This window comes from Ixodes scapularis, unplaced genomic scaffold (genome assembly GCF_016920785.2).
Source record: "Ixodes scapularis isolate PalLabHiFi unplaced genomic scaffold, ASM1692078v2 PGA_scaffold6__148_contigs__length_123643588, whole genome shotgun sequence".
Classification (NCBI taxonomy): domain Eukaryota; kingdom Metazoa; phylum Arthropoda; class Arachnida; order Ixodida; family Ixodidae; genus Ixodes; species Ixodes scapularis.
Window position 1 is genome coordinate 111,045,711 of NW_024609881.1, and position 22,634 is coordinate 111,068,344.

Genomic DNA, 22,634 nt, shown 5'->3' on the forward strand with positions numbered 1-22,634 from the left:
TGTTGAATTTCTGTGCTGGTGAACCGATACTCTTATTTTAAAAGAAACATATTTAACAAACAGTGCAGTTCACCTGAAAACAGGCATCCGTCGTGGTGATCCATGCTTCCCAACTTCTGCCTAGAGCACGCGATGCATCCACACGAGCAATTACTTAAATTTAGACCGTACGCTTGTTGCATGCCCGTAATGTACAAACTGGAAGACGGTACCCGGTCTACATAGGGTCCTTCATTTTCGGGTTTTATATGTTTAAAAAATCTGGCGCTATTTTTGGGCTGATAATCGGGTTTAAACCGATTTTCATAAAAACTGTAGGGTGCAAATATCGAGTAATATTGGGCTTTACCCGAAAACAAAGAATCCTAGTCACACACAGTAGACAGAAACCAGACAAAGCAATGAGAAACTAAATCCGGACAGACGTGACACCTGAAATTTTATGGATAAGATACTAAAAATATGCAAAGCAGTTGCTTGCTTGCGTGTCATGGCCGGAGTGCTATGCCAAAGCCAAAATAAAAAAGCGCCTTCAAGAAGCTTCAGACAAAGTACATGATTTGCTTCATGGCATCCGTAAGGGCCACAGCATCTTCGTACTCCCTGGTCGAGAGACTCGGGCCACCCCCAGAGCTCGAGCTGGCCTTGGACGAGACATCCACCTTGCTGAAAATGTGCTCCTTGGCCCTGAACGCCGCCAGGTGCGCATAGTACACCGGCGCGGGGATGCTGACGCTACGGGCGCACCTGGCATACGTGTGGCACAGGTAGTAGCTCAACTTCTGCAGGTCGTCCGACGAGAAGTTGTAGTCGTCGTGGACGACATAGTAGTGAGCGGGTTTGCTGGTCCCCTGGATGCCGTAGTGGCTGCACAGGAAAAAGTCGAAGTCCACAGGGTGTGTGACGACTGTGTCCACGGTGGTGCCCGGGGGCACATTGCGGGCCTTGCCCACACCGTCTCGGTCATTAGTTGGCATGAACCGAGTGTGGTGGCGCTTCTGGACCACAATGAAGGTGACCGGAGGCTTGAAGCTGCCGTCGGGCTGCAGCGAAAGGCACGCGTCCCGAATGGCCTGCAGCTCGAGGTCGCGCACTTCGGCAAACTGGCCCTCGCTGACTCCGTCGCGGTAGAAGATGATGTGCTCCGGCTTATGGCGCGTGGCCTCGCGGAAGGCCTTGAGCAGTTCGATCACCATGCCCGAGAGGTCCTTAATCATCTCGACACGGGCCACTGCCTCCTGGTCTTCCAGCTGCACTCGGATGGACGCACGGTACTTGGACGGGATGGAGTCCAGGCTCCCCACGCAGGCCGCGATGGATGGCCGGATGCGGTCCCCAGGAGCAGGGTGGGACACGTCCGCTCCAATGATTATAACCGGCTTCCTGAAGATCTCTGGCTTCTGTGCCAGCAGGAGGCCGTTGTTTATGCCGCCCATCTTTGCGTTTATTTTCTGACACAGATTCACCATTAGTTGAGGTTTGCAGTTCCTGGTGAAGTTTTGCTCCAGGATGCACTGCGTCCTGATCCCCAGGCTCGTCTCGGCAGTTTGCTTGATATCAGCATAGGAGGAGTTCCGACCAAGGACGACTATGACAAGTTGCACTCCAGGGAAGTCCTTCTTGATCTCTGCCAGGATCTGACTGGTACTGATTCTCCCCACATCCCTCATCCTGACGTCCAGTGGGGGTCTGACTGACATGCCAAGTTTCCCTCCGGTCTGCTGGAAAAGTCTGGTGAAATTTTCCAACTCGTCTCTTCTCAGACGCGGAGTGTTCATGCCGAGCAGTACCCAGCTCTCCACAGAAGCGGCCTGGTGGAACTGCACGTCCCTCAGGTCCCAGGAGCCCTCCCTGGGATGGAGCTTCTGATCACCCTTCATAACGATGGTGGGGGCCTCGAGGACGCGTCCCTTGAGCTGCGTCGGTTCAGTGCTTATCTTGATGCCGAACTCGCTGAGGTAGGGTTGACTTTTCTGCACCACGTCTTGCACTGCTTCCTTGATTTTCGCAAACCGCAATGCAGGTGGTTGTGCAGTCCTCTTGATCATCTCCTTAGTCATGTCGGGAGCAAGCTTCCTGCGGTATGGCTGGCCCTTGGGAATCCTACAGGCCTCGAGCGGGATGTAGACAGGTCTCGTAGCGCTGCCAACCATGATGCACGGCAGCTGGGGATAATGGGCAAACCTGGGGTACTTCTTGCGGAAGTACTCCGCCACGCTGGTCTTCGTGTTGTCCTCTAGCAAAAAGTTGAGGTTTGCTGCCGATTCTCTCGTGATTTTGACCACACGGTACTTACGGGGGTACGGCAGATGCATCGCCTCCACCTTGAGCAGTTTGAGTTCCTTATTAAGGATGTTGATCTGACTGTCGTTCAAGGATCTCGTCGTCTCGAGAGAGAACTTGGTCCTCCAGTCACTGAGCACCTTCACCATGAACTCCAGCAGTGTCTGCTCCTCATAAAATGAAGTGGCCGAGCGGTCGATGTTCAGCATGGGCTTCCACTGGGCGGGCCGCACGCTGGTGTAGTAGCCGAACCACACCTCCTGCCCGCCTCCAATGGAGTTCTGGTCCCTGGGGCCTGGTGGCATGAAGATGGAGCGCCCCACGGGGGTCCACTGCATGCACGGCCCATGCCGCATGATGATGTCCAGCGCCTGGATCACCTCTTGCGGAACCACGCGCACCCGGTTGTTGTAGACTGCGTGCAGGGCGTCCAGGTTGACTGTGGCCGCATAGTGAATCTTCACTGAGAACTGCTGCGAGGGCTCGCCGGGTCTGCGGGGCTCTTCCTCTTGATAGTCCACGGTGAAGATGCGCTCCTCGAAGGGCAGCTTGCGCCGCGTGTACAGATTCTTGCGGCCGTCAAACGCGGGAAGGCACTTGTTCAGCTCCCCACGATACTTGTTCACGAGCTGCTGAATCACCCGCCGGTTGACATGGGTGCTGAGGGCGCGCATCTTCTTCTGCCCGGGGGCCTTGGCCTCCTCCTTCCTGAGCGGCGGAAGGATGGCGACATCGTAATGATAGACATTGCCGTTCGGCAGCTCCAAGGCAAAGTGGTTTGCCAACACCTGGAAGAAAAGTAAAGAGTCAAGCGTCAGTCAATCGCCTTGGCAAAAGCTTTTGTTGTCCAGGTCTTTATGTCGTGAGGGTTGAGCAGGAAAAATTTTGACACATGAAATTGAATGTAGGGAGGGAGGAAGGGGGGGGGGGGGGGGAGGGGCAATGCATAGTGCTGCCCATGTGCAACATAGTTCTCCACACCTAGAGTTTTTAGACTTAAGAGCTCACAACTCAGGAAGACCTGTTCATGCACACACAGCAGCATTATAGCCAAGGTGCAGGATTTAAACTAGACCAATACTGTGTTGACATGTCACTGCTCACTGAGGTACAGTTCACACATGGTGCAGTGCCAACTCAGCACAATGTGTAAACCAGCCTTAAGCTCAGTGCAATGTGTAAACCAGCTTTAATTAAGTCTGTCAGTTTCTTCTGCTAGTTGCCTAACAGGCTTCACCAAAGGGGACAAAAAAGACTGCAGCAATTACCGTATTTACTCGAGTAATAGCCGCACTGCTTATGAAGAAAACCTGAGGGTTCGCTTTACCGCAGAGCACGCTGATTGCCGATCACCGCGATCGACAACATGACTACAGCGGTTTACAGGACTGAGATAACACAGTGATGTGTTTGGCCTAAGCCATTTTGGAGCACTTTTCGGAGCAGTCAAAACAGTGTTTTGGAGAGGCAAATGTGGCTTTTGGAGCAGCCAAGACAGTGTTTCGGAGCAGTAAAAGTGGCTTTTGAAGCAGCCAAGACAGCGTCTCGGAGCAACGAAAGTGGCTTTTGGAGCAGATATTCTTACAAAAACAAAAATATTTGTTTTAAGTGTTGTACAAATGAAGGGCACTTTGTGCTTTGACTTTTGTAGTGTTCTAATGTGACGTGTTGTGACGGAAGTTCCTGCTTGGGTTTTTCCTGCTGAGACTCAGTATTCAGTGCACGCTTGCCCGGTATTTTACGGTATGCCTTGCGGGGTAAGAAGTGTATCTTACCCGTTTAAGGGGGGACACTGGCTAGAGGTCAAACTTTTGAACTACTCAAGTGATCAAAATGAAATTTTCAGGGGAGATTTAGCTTCAGATGTAGGTGTACTGTGCAAACTTTCAGCTCCCTAGGACAAATTTACATACCTGCATAAGATGATGTGTCACTTTTCATTAAGAAATCTATGATATGCAAATGAAGCTAATAAGCACCACTTTGACTACTTGAATATAAAGTGGGGGATATGGGACCTCGGGCTATCTAGTTTTAATAACCAAAATGTAAATATTTCAGGAAGAGTTATTACCTCAAAATATGAGACGCATATCTGTCCTATGTCAATTTTTGAAAACTTAGTTTTTTATCACTGAGGACTTCAACTTAAAACAAAATAAAGTAGATAGCCCAATTCCCCAGTAAATTTCAGTTCAGAAACATCTTGATTGTGGTATCCAAATATTTTTACCTTCGAACAAAAGATTCCTTCGTATGAATTTTGCAGCAAAAAGTGGAACTGAGAAAAATGTATTTGAACATTGAACTCCTTTACTTTGTTACTGCCTCACAGTGTGTTAAAACATTTTATATCAACGTAACTATTTGGCGTATGGTTATCAAATTTGGTGTAAGGGTGTATAATAAGTTTATAAAACTGAAAACCTTAAAATTGAAAAATGAATTTTTTCAAAAATATTTAATATTTAGGCCCATGTCCCCCCTTAACAAAAATCAATTTTACTGGCCATAAAACTAAAATCTATAGGCTCGTGTCTAACACCTGTGAATGGAGAATCACTTCACAAAGGTCATGTATATCAGGTCGCGTGACTGAGCCGCACGACGTCATTGCGTCGTGTGGTCATGGCTGAGGTATGACACACCTTTTCAGATTCAACCCCATACCAAAAAACCGATCCACCGTTGATAACATACTGAAGACATAGAAAATGAGTCACGACTCTGTTAAATGGACATTTCCAGATGAGACGCATTCATCACAAGGTGTACGACTCTCTTGTCATGAAAGGGTGTGAAACCTTAAAGTTCTGAAGCAGCCATTTGCTGCAGCGTAATTTTTGTATTGTTTACTACTTCTCAAGCTTTTATCTATCTCAGGATTGAAGCTTTGACGGATCCAACTAAACGGGTTATCGGTCACCAAGAAAGCCGAGAATTAAAGCTTAATTTCTATATAAAAAATGTGTGAAAGAAAACTTCTCGTCACGTTCCATGCTTTACAAATGCTAAGTGTTTATTCTTAGAACTAAATAGACAAGGTGAAACAAATTTTTAAAACACTACCAGTCCTTTTCATTACCATCATGGTTTCAAAAATCGAGCGCACTGCCATATTTTCTTGAATTTACCCTAGGCGATTCGAAGGAAGGAGCCATCACAGTGACAACAATGCTGTGCCATTGTCAATGTGACATTCAACAAGCTCAAAAAGAATTGCAAGTAAGTGCACAGTCTCCACTGACATCTGTACGACGCACGACTTGTTCTAGCAACTTTGGATACCATCGATACAAGAGCCACGTTCGGGCCATCCCAAACATGCCCGTGGAAAGGAGGCACGCGATCGAGCCGTTTTTCTTGCATACCGCCGCCTCGCAAAGTTGCGGCCCGTTCCCCCCCCCCCCCCCCCCCCCCCCCAGCACACGGGCCATAGTTTCTACCTCGCCGCCCCGCGGACCGCAGAGCCACAAGCCATTGAGTCTGACAACGAGGAGGAAGCTTTGCGGTGCATCTATGGTGCCAGAATGCACTTACTGTGCCAGAACGCATCTTTGACTGGCGCAGGCGGAGTCCTTTCCGAACCATACCAGTGATGTGATTGGCCTAAGCCATTTTGGAGCACCTTCTGGAGCAGCCAAAACAGTGTTTTGGAGCAGCAAAAGTGGCTTTTGGAGCAGACATTCTTAGAAAAATAAAAATATTTTGTTTTAAGTGCTGGACAAATGAAGAGCACTTCGTGCTATGTTGTGACGGAACTCGTTTGTGTTTTTACTGCCGAGACATCCCACAAGCCTACAGCATTGTAGGCGTTGCCGAGCAATTCCGAAAAGAACGCTTGCCATTGTTTTACCGGTTCTCGACGTGCCAGATTCTCGTCAAAAGTAAGCAAAGGTAAAACAATGAATTGCAAGCGTCCCAACTGGTGCCTCTGTCAAGCAGTCATGTTCACATGCATGTGAGGGCAACTTTCAGCAGGCTTGCAGTCGCACGTGCTTCGTCGCGCGAGTGGAGACAACGGCTCTTCAATCGAAACCGAAACAATGTCACTCCGCTCCGTCGCCAACCGGTTCCCAAAATAGTATGCAAAATGTAACTGTCCAGCATACGACAAAAAAAAAACACAGTCCAGCGGCGCGAGCTTGCCAGGCTGGCGGGCGAGGCAGAAGCTAAACACACAGAAAAAAAAACCTGAGCACATCGATGCATGACATCGCGAGCCAAGGTCAAACATTACTTGGAGCACTTTGTGCAACGACCTAACTCAAAACGAACAAGCGCGATGTGCGGGTCCAGCGTGCAGACATTGCCTTCTTTGCTTTAGCTCACTTCTCTTCACTAACTTTTTTTTGCGGCAAATTTGCTACGTACCGGGGTCCCTCTCGAAAGAAAACCTGCCGAGAGAAACCCAGGTAATCAATACTTCAACACAGCAGTCTTTGAGTTAAAGAGGGATTTTTGTAGTAGAGTATGATTTAAGAGGGAACACTGGTCTTGGAGCTTTTTTTCTTACTTTATGACCAAACTTAAAGGACACATGCAAACAAAAAAAAAAACATTTTTTTAAAACGGCTTAGATGGAAAAAGGACGCCATAAAACGATTTTACAACGAAGAAAAAAAAATTTTTAGAGCTATATTTACGGCGCAAAACGAATTTGTAGTTGGCGCCCGCGGGTCCCGCGGAAAAGTGCTCCGTATTTATCACGTGACTGGTCTTTATTTATCACGTGGTGCTTGCGTTCTTTCGGAAGCTTCCTGTGCCCTCTAAAAGTAACTTATTCATCTTTGGTTGAAGTATAACAAAAAACTAAGATGAATAAGTAACTTTTAGAGCCCAAAGGAAACTCCAGAAAAAGCGCAAGCAGACGTGATAGACCTGTGCGCCGGTCAGACGACGGCGGCGCACAGGCCTACCACGTGACCAGCGGCGGCTCCCGCGAGCGCCAACTACAAATTCGTATAGCGCCGTAAATATAGCTCTAAAAAATTTGTTTCTTCGTTGTAAAATCGTTTTATGATATCCTTTTTCCATCTAAGCAGTCTAAAAAAAATGTTTTTTTCCTTTGCATGTGTCCTTTAATGAAACTGCACAAGCTTGTTCAGCTTTCTGTGCTGATTTCATATATCTGGTCATTTTCTCAGTCAGTAGCATTGTCCTCAAAATAATTAAAACTTGCCTGCCTTCGTTTGGAAAAACTATAGAAAAAGAACTACTCAACACAATATTCTTTTTAACACATGGCTAGATACTATGAAGTGTAGAGAATACAATGTTGGAAGCACTTTTAAGATAAACTCATTATTAGTGATTTTACCACACATTGAAGTTCAGCGCTCAATGCATGTCTAACAAGTAATATAGCAAAAGATCAAATAGAAATTTTTCTAGACTTATATTAAAAAATCTGCTCTCACCACTGTATGCTTCACACATTCAGCTACACATTTCAGGAATGGTTATATTTCTATCTGATCTAGATGCTCAGATATCCCTCCTGCAAATTTTCAACGAGTCCGAAAATTGTGTTTTGTGAAAACAATGTTTTAAAGTCAACTTCAATGCACATGCAGCCCACATAGGTAATATAAATTTATTTATAGCTCAAATATTCATTCATGAAATTATAAGCCTGGTTAGATTCAGAAGAACATTCATCACCATCTTCAAAAGAATGCAGTTTTAGGAAGTTTTTGGCTCCAAAGACCCATGTCCCCCCCCTTAAACAAGGACAGGAATGTCGATGAACAAGTTTAGAAAGCGCCATATCTGCAGCGACGTGGAGATGGTAACACCAGACGTCGCGCGACCACGGTGACTGTGGTCGCGCAAGCGTTTCAGGGGCCCTAATCTGGACACTTGGTGAAAAAGTCGGCGAGAAATCTGGCTGCCGTGATATGCCAACTCCGCACTTGACCTTGGCGCCTGCCAATCAGAGCCGCTGGATTTCTCGCTTTCTTTTTCGCCGAGTGTCCAGATTAGGGCCCCAGCTCACAAAGTAACTCTCGCCGTGCAAAAACGTGGTTTTGTTTCACAGCATGATGGAATGGCTGCCACCCGGCACACTAGCGTCAGAGCGTCCGCACACGCCCGCGTCTACCTTTAAAACCTTTTAAAAAAGACTCAAGACGAGATTCTCGAGACCATATATACGGCTCTGCCGAGACGAGGAGGGCGTGAAACGCGAGACGGCGGGGAAAACCATGCAAGGGGGGGGGGGGGGGGGGGGGGGGGGGGAACAGATGGACGATTGATGCAGGGTACTTTGTGTCGGGCAGAGCCGTATATTGGGAGAGTTTGGCCAGTGGGTGTGGCGACGAAGGCGCGGGAGAGGAGAAAAGTAAATAAAAGGGAGGAGAGCGCCGAAGGAGCGAGAGGGAAAGGGGAGCAGAGAGGAGACGACCGCCATTTTTGAGCAACGCTGTCGGAGAAGAGCACTGCTGAGGCTATGCGTCGTCTGCTACGGGCCGACTTCTTTTTCGCCTGAATAAAAGTTTGTGGTCATACGTTGAAAAATCTTCATTTATTAGCTTTTTAACCCACCGAGGAATAACAGAATGTCATTTTCTTGCCAGAGCCAGCGATATAAAAGGCAATAATCGAGATTTAGATGCCGATCCCACGCATTCCGCCGGGAGAATGATCAAAGATGGCGGCCCTCCCCACTCGGGTGGGAGCAGTCGGGAGTTCACGCGCATGTGCTCATGCCTCTCGCTCTACGCAGCGTGCTGATTGGCTCACTTAGGAGGAGAGCGTTACGGCGGCGAGATCATAGACTGACCAAACTCTCCCCATATACGGCTCTGGTGTCGGGCGGCCGCTTGCGCCACCTAGCTCACGCATGCTCAATTACGGTTCTCAGTTTAGTTTCGGTTTTAAAAAGCATCCGAAATTGGTCCTTTGGTGCAGGCTTGGCGCAGATTACCCATATCTTGGCAAAATGTAGCAGGATGTAGCAGGATTAGCCCCTTGGCGCAGTTTGGCACGATTGGCGCAGCAATCACATCACTGCCATACACCAAAAGAGGTACCCAAGTCGCCACAAACGACGAAACGAAAGCCGGAGTCGGACGTCGCGATCCTGGCAGTCGGTGCTAAGGTCCCGGCAAAAAGCAAGAGTGAACTCGAGCATTGCCGTCGTCGCGGCGACCAAACTCCGCTTGTGCAGCCGGAGAACGACGACCTTGGAAAGCAACCTGCAGCAGAATGGTCTGCCATGACAGCCACCGTGACGTGACCAGGATCGCAGCCAGCAACGCGACACTTCTGCAACGTCGCCAGGCGGAAATCGAGGGACCCCCTTTTAGGATGCGGTAAACAGGCCAGTCGGAGACACGACCCGGGCTGTCCGAGTGCGGCTTCCGAATCTCGCGACAGGGCCCTGCACTCTTAAAGGGAAGCTGAAGCGGTTTTAAATACGAGGAAAAACACCTGAGCCTAGTTAACGAGACCTCAGCCATCACGAATATCGTATTCGTTTGGTCATTTTCTGCGCGGATTAACCGGAACAGCGCCTTCAAAGTAGCGTTGAAGCCACGCCTCTCCGAAGCAGAGCAGAGGGAAAGGGGAGAGAGGAGGATGCCCGTCAGCCGCCGTCACATAAGGACCGGGTGGGGGACCCCGCCGCGGCTGGCCGCGCTTTCCTCGTAGGCTGCTCTAGTGTCTTTTTGAGCTGTCGTTGTTCTGCCGCTGCATAGCGCTTGCTTTTATCCGTTGACCGGTCATGCTAATGACTCAATCGCCTTACGTGCTAATTGTTCTCTTGTTTGTTCACGTGTTCGCAGAATTCTCGTGGCACCAAACCAAATGACTCGTGCTGTACTCGTGTGTAGCCGCCAGCTTTCATGAACAGCGCTCGTCGTAGGGTTTCTTCCCGCTTACCGTCTTTTCCACTTCGTCACTGAGATTTTAAAGGGGTAGGTGGGTTTGAGCAAGTACACCGTTTTTTGTTCGAAACGGGTTTCGGACGGTGCATATGAAAACTATGTATGTACGTATGGGTTTGGATCTGAAGAAGGCTCACTTGAACCCGACGCTCTGCCGACCATCTTTGAAGGTAAGAAGGCAATTCAGCGCATTAAAAGTCACAAGCAAAGAGGAAACGTAACTGGGTAGGAATTGTAGGTCGACTGTTCTAGAAAAAAAGCTGTTACGTTATTAGAAGTGTGCAGTGTGCTAGAAAAGCCGCGATCATTTAGCCGAACAGCGGGTTTCTACTGGCTCTCTTGTGTTAACCGCCTTATTAGTGTGTTAGTGTTGGTTTCTTATATTGTTGAAGTGACCATATTTTCCGGACCGACTCCGGCCCGGGAAGTCTGGGAAAAAAAAGAACAATTAAGTAGCCCAAGACTATTTTCTTCTGCTTTTAATCTACTCGGCTACCCAGTCACTTGGGAGAGGAGGGCTTGCTCTAATAAGTAGTCATGCAATTCATGATGCGACTTTCACGGTGCAACTTGTTTTAACATAAACTTTTTTTTTTACAAATGCTGACATTATTTGAGGCCACATATATTTTAAACGTAAACATAAATTTGGTTAAATTTTCCTTTCAAAAGTTCATATTCTCTTCAGGACAGCTTTGGGGAAATACAACGCATGTGACCTTCTGTCCTGAATTGAGTTCTTTTTTTACAAGTTACGCAGTGTTTTTCGTATAAAGTTTGTGTAATGCAACAATTCTTTATTAGAATGCAATTAAATGCAAAGGTGCAAGCGAGCTGGACAAGAATGTTGAAAATAATCCCTGGAGAAGGGGAACAAGAGGGACAAAGGACAAACACAAATATCCAAACACAGCTAGGTGACTGGTGAGCGACCGAAAAAATCCGCCTGGTCCGGGTATCGAACCCGGGACCTCTCCATTACAGGTGGCCGTAGAAATGCGATCGGACGATGATAATGCCTGGTGGCGGTGTGATGCAGTAAACAATGCTTGGTAGAAGTATGCGAATGTAGAGACCCAGGAAGCTTTCACGAATTCGACGTCAAATTAAGGGGTGCCGGGCACACATCTCCGCTTTTTCTAAAGCTATAATGGCGCCATAGTTTGCGGCAAACAAACTAAACGCAGCAGAGGGCACCACTATCACAAGGATGGACCTTTTGCGCAGTTATTCACATAGTGCGCAAGGACATGGCGGTGGCAGGACGGCGACCCTATCTTATCAGCCGTCTCATCTCAGGGGAAGCTCTCCCGTCGCCCGAAGCCGATTATACTATCCCTTCAAACAACCTCAGCTTTGATGAACAATGCAGCCTGCACGCTCACGCGTCCCGCAGCTGGCAAGCACGAAGGCCGATATGTGCAGAATTCTTGTCCTCTGACGACCGTTTTGGGGAGGGTCACGCTAATCCGGCTTGAGGTGTCCTGTCAATAGCACTCCGTTTATCGTCAACATTTTAGGTTACAATAAATAGCAGTAAGTACGTTCCTGAAGGTACAAAGCCAGCCATCTTGCCTTCGCGCAAGCGGTTCCTCGTCTGTGTTTATTACTGCGGGGGGTCATTTTCCTACCTTGCCAACGGCTGGAACGCGTACTTTGTCACGTCGAGGGTCGTCTGGACACATTCCTCTTTCGGATTCACCGAAAGATTTCGAAAAATCAGAAGCCGAACCAGATTTACGAGAGCAGAAGACCCGGCACCCGGCTACTTCCGCAAGCGACGGAGCAAGCGAGAATCGAGATGGTCCTTTTATGACGTAGCGGCGCGTCACGCGTGGCTAGCCAATGGCGTGCCGCTGCGGCGATCGCTTCCGATTTCTTTGCTTTTTTTCGCGTTTAAGGATTATTTTGGGTCAAATGGTTGTGATATTTGGATTCAGCAGGCACAAACACGTCAGAATCAACCATTAACTCATTTTTTTCGAAAAGCTCTTCAGCTTCCCTTTAAGACCTCGCCGAAGTCCGTCGTAACGGAAGGTCGCAGCAGAGGCACAAGACTGGACACTCACCGATATCGGCCTGCCCAGCTTTCCCTCGCCAGGGCGTTGGGGAAATGGGGTCCGCTTCCTCGGCACGACCGGAAGGAACTCCGGAAACTTTTGCATGTCGAAGCGGTCTCCCCCCGCCGCTTGAGGAGGCGGCTGCGCAGGTGCGGGTGTTGCCTGCGCGGGCGGGGCCGCTTGTGCAGCCGGGGTTGCTTGTGGAGGACGCTGGGGAGGACGCTGCGGCTGCCCCAGGGCAGGGAACGCTTCCGGAGGGCCCTGCTGCTGCTGCTGCTGTCCCCTCTCGAGCATTGCCCGGGCAAACGACTGCTCTTGGGGGACATCTCGAGGGCCGGGTACAGGTGCCTGTCCCCCGCGCTGAGGACCCCCTGCGCGATCGGAGAGGCACATTGAACACAACGATTTGGTGTATGTCGGTGTAAGCTAGTAGTGCAGAACTACCGATAGTGAAAGCCAAATCTATCTATCAATCCCCCCAAAGAAGGAGTATGAACAGTCGATAAAACTAACATAGTAAAAACTATTTTTGACCGAGTGTCAATAGTTTTCGTTAAACATAGTCTACACTCAATCCGTACGTATCAGTTGCCGTCCCCTTTTTGTGTTCTACTTCCATTTTCTCAAGGCTTGATAGCTCTCTGAAAGCAACAGTCGAAAATAGACTAGTGAATGTTGACATCAATGGTACTATGGATAGTTCTTAGAAAACTATTGAGTGTATCGAGCCAATTTATCAATAGTTTTGGAAAAACTACCGACGGTATCGAGAGTCAATTTATTGATAGTTTTGCATCGCTAGCACAAGCCTGTCACGGGTCATGCTGCGCCAAGGGATCCGGCATCCCAGAACAGAATCTACGTAGACACGCCCCGCAGGTGGACGAGCGTGGAAGCAGTCGTCTTCCCTTTTGTAGTAGTACCAGAATATGTTTATCAACAGGAAAGAAAAACAAAGATAGCTTGACTAGGTCATCTCATCTGGCGGAGAGGGCAGATTATCAGTGTCGTGTCAGGACCGCTGACTCGAAGCAGTCGAGAAGCAAATCTATGATCTGCTTTCTTTGTTGCAGTTCTCGTCTGGAATCCACCCATCCTGGCACCATGGGAATCGTAAATCTCATTCGCCCTTTTATTTGGCAACAAACTCAGTGGCCCTGGTACATGGGTTACGTCGTCTTAGCTATTTGTAGCCACCAATGCATCGTTACAAGCGATTCTGAAATGGCAGCATGCGACCTTGCTGCAAACTTACGACGACGATGTCGGGAGCTCATCGTCCTCCAGGCGTTCACCGCCCGCCCAGTGTCCCACCTGCCGTCTGGTTCCCCAGACACAAAAGCAGCCAAGGCCTTCTTCTTCGACACAATGTACAGACTCAAAGAGCCCGAAAATCAAACCCAGCAATAGCGCAAAAATTTATTTGGAAAGCAAGGGATCCCCATACCAAGCAATAATTGTTGCGTGTTTGTTTAAACGACGAGGGTGGATCAGCCCCAGTGGGCATCTGGGGTCTCTGCTGTGGATGTGAAATATAGGCTGTGTATAACAATGAACGGAGCGTAGTAGTGGTACTACTACGCTCTGTTTACCGTTATACTCTATTTCACCTTACGATGTACTGCAGGAAAGGCTACAAGCGCGAGCTCCTTGCTCTGGGGCACATCTCGGCGGCACAAGCTCTCGTGATTTAGGAGCAGCACCCAACGCTATGTGCTCGCGCTTCTAGCCTTCAATGCGGTACAACATAAGGTGAAACGAAGTATAGCCGGTGGATGAGCACGCACAGAGACACGCCGAATACCGGCTAGTCCTATCAAGCGCAGAGAGCACGCCCCGACGTTGCGCTTTTTGCGCTGTTTGATGGGCCCTTCAGGCCAATCAAACAGCGCGCTCGGGCATAAGGTGCCAACAATGCCTTGCCCGCGTGTGGGCATGAAACAAAACAAAGCACGCGCGGACCACGATCGCGCGCAATCTAAAGCCAAGCGCGTGATTCTTAAAATGCAGCGCCAAACTCTCAAAATACAGCTCAGTTCATACATAGTCCACCCTCAACCACAAAAATAAAAGCTCGTGAAGCGATGACGGCCGCCAAAATGAACACCCTCAATCCCATGACACATGGTTAGGCCTAAAACTGACGGGTAACCCCTACTCCAAGCATGACCCGAAGGTTCAAAGTTTCATTTCACCTACCGCTGCTGGTGCCTTTCCCACGGTCGTTTCCTCTGCGTTTCGGTGGCATAGTGCTTGGTTTAGGGCAGTGAAATTTCAAAAAAACCTCGGTCAACTGCCATTAGCTAAAAGTCAGATCGTCGTCACGTTGAACCGCTGCCACCGCTGTCGGCTTTGAAACTGGTCGAAACGGGTAAAGTCAAAACATGACAAACGACCCGAACCACCCGAACGTGACCCGAAAACACCCGAACGACAAACGCACAAACAGGACCACCTCTTGGATGGATGGATAGACGCTAACGGCTGCACAATTTATAATGAGCGGTAGCTCGCGCCACCTATCCTATAAACCAAAGGTATAAGTTATGATGAGCGCGTTTTATGATTTTTCCCTCGTGCTCATTTCTTTAACTGAAGTTAATGCAAGGATCGCAGGGATGCAGGCGAGCCGCCTAAGAACTGACTTTTTTTAACCCAGGAGAGCGGGGAAACGGAAGGAAAGGGCAACACAAATCTCCAGACACAGCTTCCCTCCCTTCCTTCCCCAAATTTGCACACGCGCCTAGCATAGGTGGCAACCCTTTCAATATTTTGCAGTAAATTCTTTCCCCGGTTCCCCTTCCCTTTGTTTCCCTTCGTTTCCAGTTCACACAAAACACACACACGCACACGTAACAAAAAAAAAAGTTTTTTTTTTTTTTTTGGTAAATGTAGGGGTGTCGCGAACCGGCCGCGGTTCGAGTTCGACCAGGTTCGACTCTTTCGAACTTTTAGTGGAAAGTTCGTCGAACCTTGTATTGAGGTTCGACTCGTGTGCGCATGCGCGACAGGCTGGCCAGTTGGCTTCGGATTGGATGGTAATGGCTAAGAGATGAATTAAGTGCAGCGCTGATCGGCTACTTCAGTCAATACAGTACTAAAATTTAATTTATTAACTTCTTCAGTGAATAGAATTAGTTTCTTTTAATTGCAGCTGTTCACACAATAAAATAACCCTTTGCATAAAAAAAAAAAATTCTCCTACCCTAGACATGCTTGTATCAAGGTCTGGCCACACTGTCCACAAAGTCGAACCGGTCGAATCTGGTGAAAAGTTCGAAGGTTCGTCGAACCGGTTCGACCCAGTCGAACCCCAAAAGTTCGACCAAAAAATCTGGTTCGACAAAAGTTCGCGACACCCCTAAATGTGAGTAACAGAGCATTAACTTTTGCGGGATCGTCTGCTATCAGAACTCAACTACACACTTGAAAGAAGTAACAAGGAATACCAGAACAAACAATATGTTCTGCACCTGGTATTCCTTGTTACTTCTTTCAAGTGTGTAGTTGAGGTTGGAACTGTTGCATTCTCCCCTTTGTGTATTTTGGTTCATGGTTACCCTCTTCCGCTTTCCTTCAATGTGTAGTGCGGGTTAAAATGACCAATTGCCGTTTTTTTTTTTTTTTTTTTTTTTTTTTTTTTTTTTTTTTACGGTGACTAAGTACCGGTTAGTTTAATGGTTTGTTGCTTGGCTTTGTGCAATTAGGTCTTGTATGCCCTCTTTCCCTTTGGTTCCGTGTGTTTGCGGGTTTGAAAAAACCTTTTAACGGTTCTTTGTTGACCTTGTGTAGTCGGAGGCTTATCTTGTCCTTTTGTCTGGCTGAAAGATTTTTCTTTTGTAATGTTTTGGGCCTATGTTTGGCTTAGTGTATTCCGTGTATTGTTGTCATTGGTCGACTTGGTTGGTGGTGTGTGGACGTGGTGTGTATAAAAGTGCATACGATGGAATAAAATCCTTAGCTGTGTTTGAGACGTCGCCTCCTTGTGGCCTCTTTTCTTCTCGTCCCTTTTCCGAAATACCCCAGTCTCGGGTTAGACAAAACTATGGTTAACTTCCACCAGCTCGCTTGCACCCTTACAATTTTTTGACTTTGCATTTTGTGCAAAGTCAAGCTTTACTATGCCACCAGAGAGAAGCTAACCATTGATAATTTTATGCTTATACAGCCTATTGAAGATGCACTAGCGTGATTGTGATTGTTTCTTCACAAAACCGTGTAAAGAGGAAAATTCTCCGTAAAACAAATTGAACAACGAAAAGTCCAATATCTCTTCAAGAAATACACAAGTAAAATATTCGGCACTTCCTTTTTCTCATAAATAACTTATAAACTGTATATCTCGCCCATACCCTCGAAAATACATCGCCTAAATCAGGATAATTACCGTGTCAAAAAAAAAAAAAAAAAAAACTCCCTTTAAGTTTAAAAGAAATTTATATGAAATAGGCTCGCTTTATGCTTAGAAAGTTTTTAGGTTAAAGCCTGCAAACTTTTTGGGGCTCATGTATATAATCTGTCGGGCCCGGGCCGGGCTCAAGCTTCTATCTATAAATTCTGCCGGTTCCGGGCTGTCTCTCTTCCGGGCCGGGTCGGGCCGGGTCGGACCGGGCCGGGCCAAGAAATAAATATTCTGTCGGGCTCGGGCCGGGCCCGGCCCGGGCCGGCCGTGCTTCTCAATATTATTCATCTGTGACGATGCACTTTTCGCGCTGCGTCATTGGCTTCATCGGCTTCATCCGATCGTAACTTCAGCTGCGATTGGACTGACACGAAGTATAAACCTGTCTGAAGTTCTTAAGTTTGGAGCGGCGCCCCTGGCGAGCAAATTCAGACAAGTCGCGTTTCCGTTGGGCTTCCCGTTTCATCCTTTCAGGATCTCTGTCAGTGCTCGTTTACAGACGCTGAGGAACCGCTGACAGACGCTGAGGCGCCTCTTTTTGCGGTCGCGTCTCGTGAACGCCACACCACACACTGGCCGAGGGAAACAGGCCTATACGGGGAGCAAGTCGTCTGCTTCTTGTACAGGAGCGGCGGTGACGTCAGAAGGATGCCGGGCTCTGATTGGCTTTGATTGAAATGATCAGCCAATAATCAGCCAATAAGAGTTTGGCGTTCTGATATGATCACACACCTGTGTAAGAGCAGACGAACTTGAGCTTCGCATAGCGGCTAGCGGTTTGCTTTTTTTTTCAAATATATTTTCGTCGTGTCGGCAACTCTCTTATACGAGAAGAGAATTCAATTTAAACGACGTCGTGTATATTAAATTATGAATAAAGACGAACTGCGAGCAGTCGTTTATGTATTAGAGGGGAAAACCGCAACCGAAATCAAATCGAGGTTATAGATATGGCGCGCTGTTCTTGGCGATTTATCACGATCATTTGCTACCACGGGCGGGGCGTCGGAAGTCGAGAATGACCGCAGAGCAAGTGATGAGCAACGTTCATGATGGGAGGCCCTTGTTTATAGGACATCCAAAATGAAAGAAATTGGGTTTAAAAAGAAAATTGGCAGAAAACGCGTGGAATCCACCGATTCTATTTGTTTAGAAGACACTCATTTCGTGAGTTAAGAACCTTTAGCTGAATTGGTGCAAAGGACACATGACGTCACGGACGGTCGGACGGACACAATTTTGGGAATATAGCGGATTCCGTTCAAAAGCATTCCACGCTTTGAAACCCTTCTGCAAGATGGACAAATGTCCACGTTTCAGCATTTGCTTCATATCAGAAAAAATTACTGAATTGGTCTCATTTTGGCTTCCTCGGACTTCCCTCTTTTGCCAAAATGGGGAAAAAAATGTTCCTGTCTGAAAAGAGATTCCGCTGAAGTTAAAGGTGATCAAGGCTGCCAACTATTGTTGTTTGTTTATCTGGGTGAAAGAGGAGGGGGAGGTGGGATATGGACTAGTGATGGGACGAATCTTTATCCGAATCGAGATTCGGCGCCGAATCTGCAGATTCGGAAAGATTCGGAAAAGTAGCCGAATCTCAAGCGATTCGGAAAAGTTCGGAAAGATTCGGAGCGTTGCCAGGGTTGCTAAATCACGTTGATGTGTGTTTCAACTTTTTTGTGATATTAAATTCACTAAATTCTACAAAGTACACGAAAGATTATTGTAATATAATATCACAGTAATAAATAAAATGTTCCACTTTGTTTATATTATTTTGGATGGTTATCGAGAACGGTAGCCAGACATCGCGGGAAAGTTGGTTTCGGTTCTGGATTACGACCCAAATAGGCATGCTTGATGCACGCACGTGGAAATACAAGCGCATGTTTTCATCGCCGCAAGAGATCGATGCCGTTAGTGCTGTTCGGTACAGACACATTTCGTGCCGATAATTACTGTCAGTGTGGCACACACCACACAAGTGAGTATGTTCGATTCGATTATCTCCAACGATCGACTATCCACTGAGGTATTGCTATCGGAACACGGGAAACAATCTGAAACTTCGTTAATGCATGCTATCCGATTTAGTTAGTGTCTGTTTCCGAACAATGAAGTTGCGTTGGACACCCCTATATTCTGTTTCTTTTTCATCAAATAAAGTTCACGTATACAAAACTTGCTTCTGAGAACGGAGAAACGACAGTGCCACGTTTTTCTTTGCCACCGGTATCTCGCTCTCGCGACTTACATGTACAGACATACGTAGCTCTCGAGAAGGAAACGAATCATTTCCTTGGCTGAATATATATTTATTTTTCGTTGCGCCACATTACGTATAATACACAGCGTTTCGCTACATTTTACCGATCACCGCGAAACCGCACAGAAAGCGAGACCGTGCATTGGTTAGGCCTACTTCAACCACACCGATCAGCTCAGCTGGATCTGGGAGCGTGCCAGGGTCTAGAATGACAGTACAGTACATACCATACGTTGAAATAAACAAGACGAATTCTGGTTATATGCAGTAACAGTAGCTAGAAAAGCACAACTGACCGCATTCGCGAGGTTTACGACAAGGTTCATGCTGCCGCCTGCAACCAGCGACGATTCGGACGAATCTCCGAATCTGCCGAATATTCGTCGAGGGAAGTTCGGAAATTTCCGAATCTGTCCGAATCCGAATCTCGGGTGATTCGTCCCATCACTAATATGGACCTTGAGGATAAATTCCCATCCTTGCCCGTTTCGAGATCTGGATGAGCCGTACGCGTTCGTGTTTCACTACTGCGCGTGATGCACGTTGAAGACCCCAAGGCTATAGCAGTAGTGCTGCAATAGCTAAATTTCTGATCTACAGCCGAGACACCAGACGCCCATCCATTCGGGCTGACTAACTTCTGGTTGTGACAATTACTTATGGCCTCAAAAAAAAAAAATCCTTTCCGCGAAAGAATCGAGGAGATGCAGAACCGCTTCGCACTAAGTCTGTTGAGCCTCGAAGAGATTATGTTAAAAAAATAAAGAAAAACGAATCACATTCATTTTGTTTTTATTTTCCCCTCGGACACTTTTTAATCTACCATAAAGCATTGACTGGGGCAGTCAATCAATCTACCCTTGTATATTAAAGTAAAAAGCATTGCTTGGTACAGTCAATAATTATTCCACATAGCTGTTAAAACAACTTCGCTAAAGCTTTCACGCACAGCAACCGCAGCACCTCACAGCACACCCTTTTTACACCCTTCGAAAACGAAGGGTGTTCCACGGAACGCCAGCCTAATTTACGATGAAAGGTTGTACTCAGAATAAGGGTGCTGAAAGGGTGTAGTCTAGGCGCAAGTGTTTGGACAGTTTTTAGACACTCAAGGGTGGAAAAAGTAAAAATTAGTGTGTATGGGCCATGTGTGTGTGTGTGTGTACGTTGTAAAAGGAAATTGGGGGGGGGGGGGGGGGGGGGGGGGGGAGTGAGCGCCTATTGTGTATGCGCAGAGGGCACATTTGTCATGCAGTCTTTATTTTCCACAAGCCCACAGTTACATTATTCGTGACGGCTACAGCCTTTCATTGTTGGTAAGCGGAGCAATTAGATGCTGTGTGACTGGTACAAAATAGTTTTTTTTTTTTATTTATACATACTGCGAGCCATAATTGTGCAAAGCGGGAAGGAAAACACATGAATGAACACACCTAATATAAACACGAAGACAAAGCTGGAATATGCGAGCTTCGGTTTAATTGGGGAGTTGTAAGCTAACAACCTGACATCAAAGGGGGAATTCCTAAGTTTATGGCGAAGAAAGCCGAGCTTTTGGCATGCTGCAGAACAAGTGCTTCGAATATGAGGTATATATGGACTCATCTACTCCAAGGATATTTGTATTATTAATGGTGTACAAAAACTAGAATGGTTCCTTTTATTAGTCATGCGCAGAAATATACTGTCTTGTCCGAGTTAAGTTTCATGAATGAGGTTCAAGGATTCCTGATCTTTATGGGAAGCATTATCTTAACTTGTATCTGGAAGTTGGTGACCCGAGCGAAATCGACGGTATCCAGCGGCAAGTGCAAAAAGCTGTGGCGGCAGGTTTGCACGCCAGCTGCGCCTGCAGCCTTCACGAGCGAATCAGATATTCACAGCGCCTGGTGGTCAAAAAGGAAACCTTGAAAGCTATGCGGAGAGCAAGCTTCGTCTGCTTCTTGCACTGGAGTTGTGGTGACGTCAGAAAGACTTCGAGCTTGGATTGGCTATGATTGAAAGGATAATCCCTCAATCCGATCCAATCAGAGCTCGGTGTGATTCTGACGTCACTACAACTCCCGCGCGATAAGCAGACGACTTGCTCAACTCTGGCGCGCTTCCATAGTTTACGCTGTCGCTCGGTCCAGCAGATTGTGACTGCTGTGGCTGTAAAAGGAAGCTCAAACTGTCCACACTGAAGTGAGCTGCTCAGGTCGGCAGCTGCCATAAACGCGTCAATCCGCGCCTCTTCTGAAAGTTAGGGTGTCAAGTTTCTGCGACTCGTTTCGATTTCTACTCCGGGCATATTGCTGATGAGACATTTAATGAAAACGGACCGATATATGATATGATTCTTTTTTTGATGTAATGAAAGTAAATATTTTTTTTACATGTTTGGAGGGCCGTTGGGAAGAAAATATTGGTGTGTACTTCATCATCAACACACGCGTCTTTGTCCGGTGCGTCAAGTCACAATTCCTAAACTAAGCGTAGCGTTGCATCAGCATTACTGCTTACTCGTATTAATGCAGATTAGGACGTTAAATATTGATATTAAAGTTCTTTCCCTAAACACAGCCCTGCATACACAGCCACGCATCACACTTACTCGATTACGAAACTGCATTTAGACGCCTCAGAATGGTGCTTCCTGGTATTTACCTTCAAGGCACACCGAAGTGGTGTGCCTTACCAAATCTAATGACTAATACTAAAAAAAAAAATTGCGAGTGTTTGTGCCACAGATGGCAAAAAGTCGGCGATTAGCCAACCATCATTGAACAGAACGGTGCACGTTAACATCATAAAATGATACGGGCGGGACAAGGGGAATAATTTATTACGTCGCAGTATGGACAACCAATCTAGTCCTTGTTTATTTCCGGAACGGTCTGGGCGACGCTTCCGCCCGGTGATCTCCGGAACCTCTGTTTATCACCGCACACCGCACCACCGCGGATGCGGGAGGGAAGATGGCGGCCATTTGCAAAACTCCATGAGAGTGTACCTCTCACACGCGCGCCTAACAGCTCCGACCGATCCACCGAGAGCAAACAAAAGAATCACAGATGGCCACACCGAGCACAGCCACCCTACACTGACATCCCCGAAATATAAAACTGACAAAACTGGTGCAATATTGTGTGATGAGCATGAATGCGCCATGCGGGGACCAAGGGTGCCGGGGCGCAAAGCACCCACCTACCGACATACCCGCTGCTATGAACCAATTGTTTTGACATATCACAATCTCACTGAAGTTATGGAGCTATCTGTGGAAAATATGCTGACGTGGCGAGCTCGGACGTCGAAATGGTTCTTGACAACTGACACCACGGCAGAAGCCGGATGGACGGCGCAGACGACACGAACAAAAAAACAAACAGTCGCGTCTGCTTACCTCGAGCCCTGCCGCGTCCTCCGCGGTTTGCACTGCCGCGGCCACGACCACGCGGTGGTGGTTCTCCACCGCTCGCCATGTTGTCTTCGATGCAATCAGGCAGTCAGTGTTCCCGCTGAAGCAAATTCTGGTCTTTTACGCAGGGCGTGCTATCGGTGACGCCGTGTTCGGGACCCGACCGTGGCGGACCCACGGACTGCCAAGACTACTCGATCAGTAGTGTCTGCGTGTCTCTCCGGCCGTTCTACTTTTGCTCTTTCCGTTGGAGGGGAGGGGAGCATATCTGAGGAGCCGCTCGAACAACATGGAGCTCACTTATATAAAAAAAAAAAAAGAACGGCTGCTTCTG

At 47.6% G+C, this 22,634-nt stretch overlaps 1 protein-coding gene across 1 annotated transcript; it reads right to left on the bottom strand.

Moving 5' to 3' along the window:
* Positions 1-422: 422 nt before the first annotated feature.
* On the bottom strand, positions 423-22,606 carry LOC8023472 (protein argonaute-2). Its single transcript, XM_029981196.4, has 3 exons — positions 22,286-22,606; positions 12,242-12,603; positions 423-3,071 (listed from the first exon to the last, which is right to left on the bottom strand). Exons 1-3 carry the CDS (start codon positions 22,362-22,364, stop codon positions 543-545), a joined length of 2,970 nt encoding a protein of 989 aa, XP_029837056.3. The 5' UTR covers positions 22,365-22,606; the 3' UTR covers positions 423-542.
* Between the last annotated feature and the right edge of the window lie 28 nt (positions 22,607-22,634).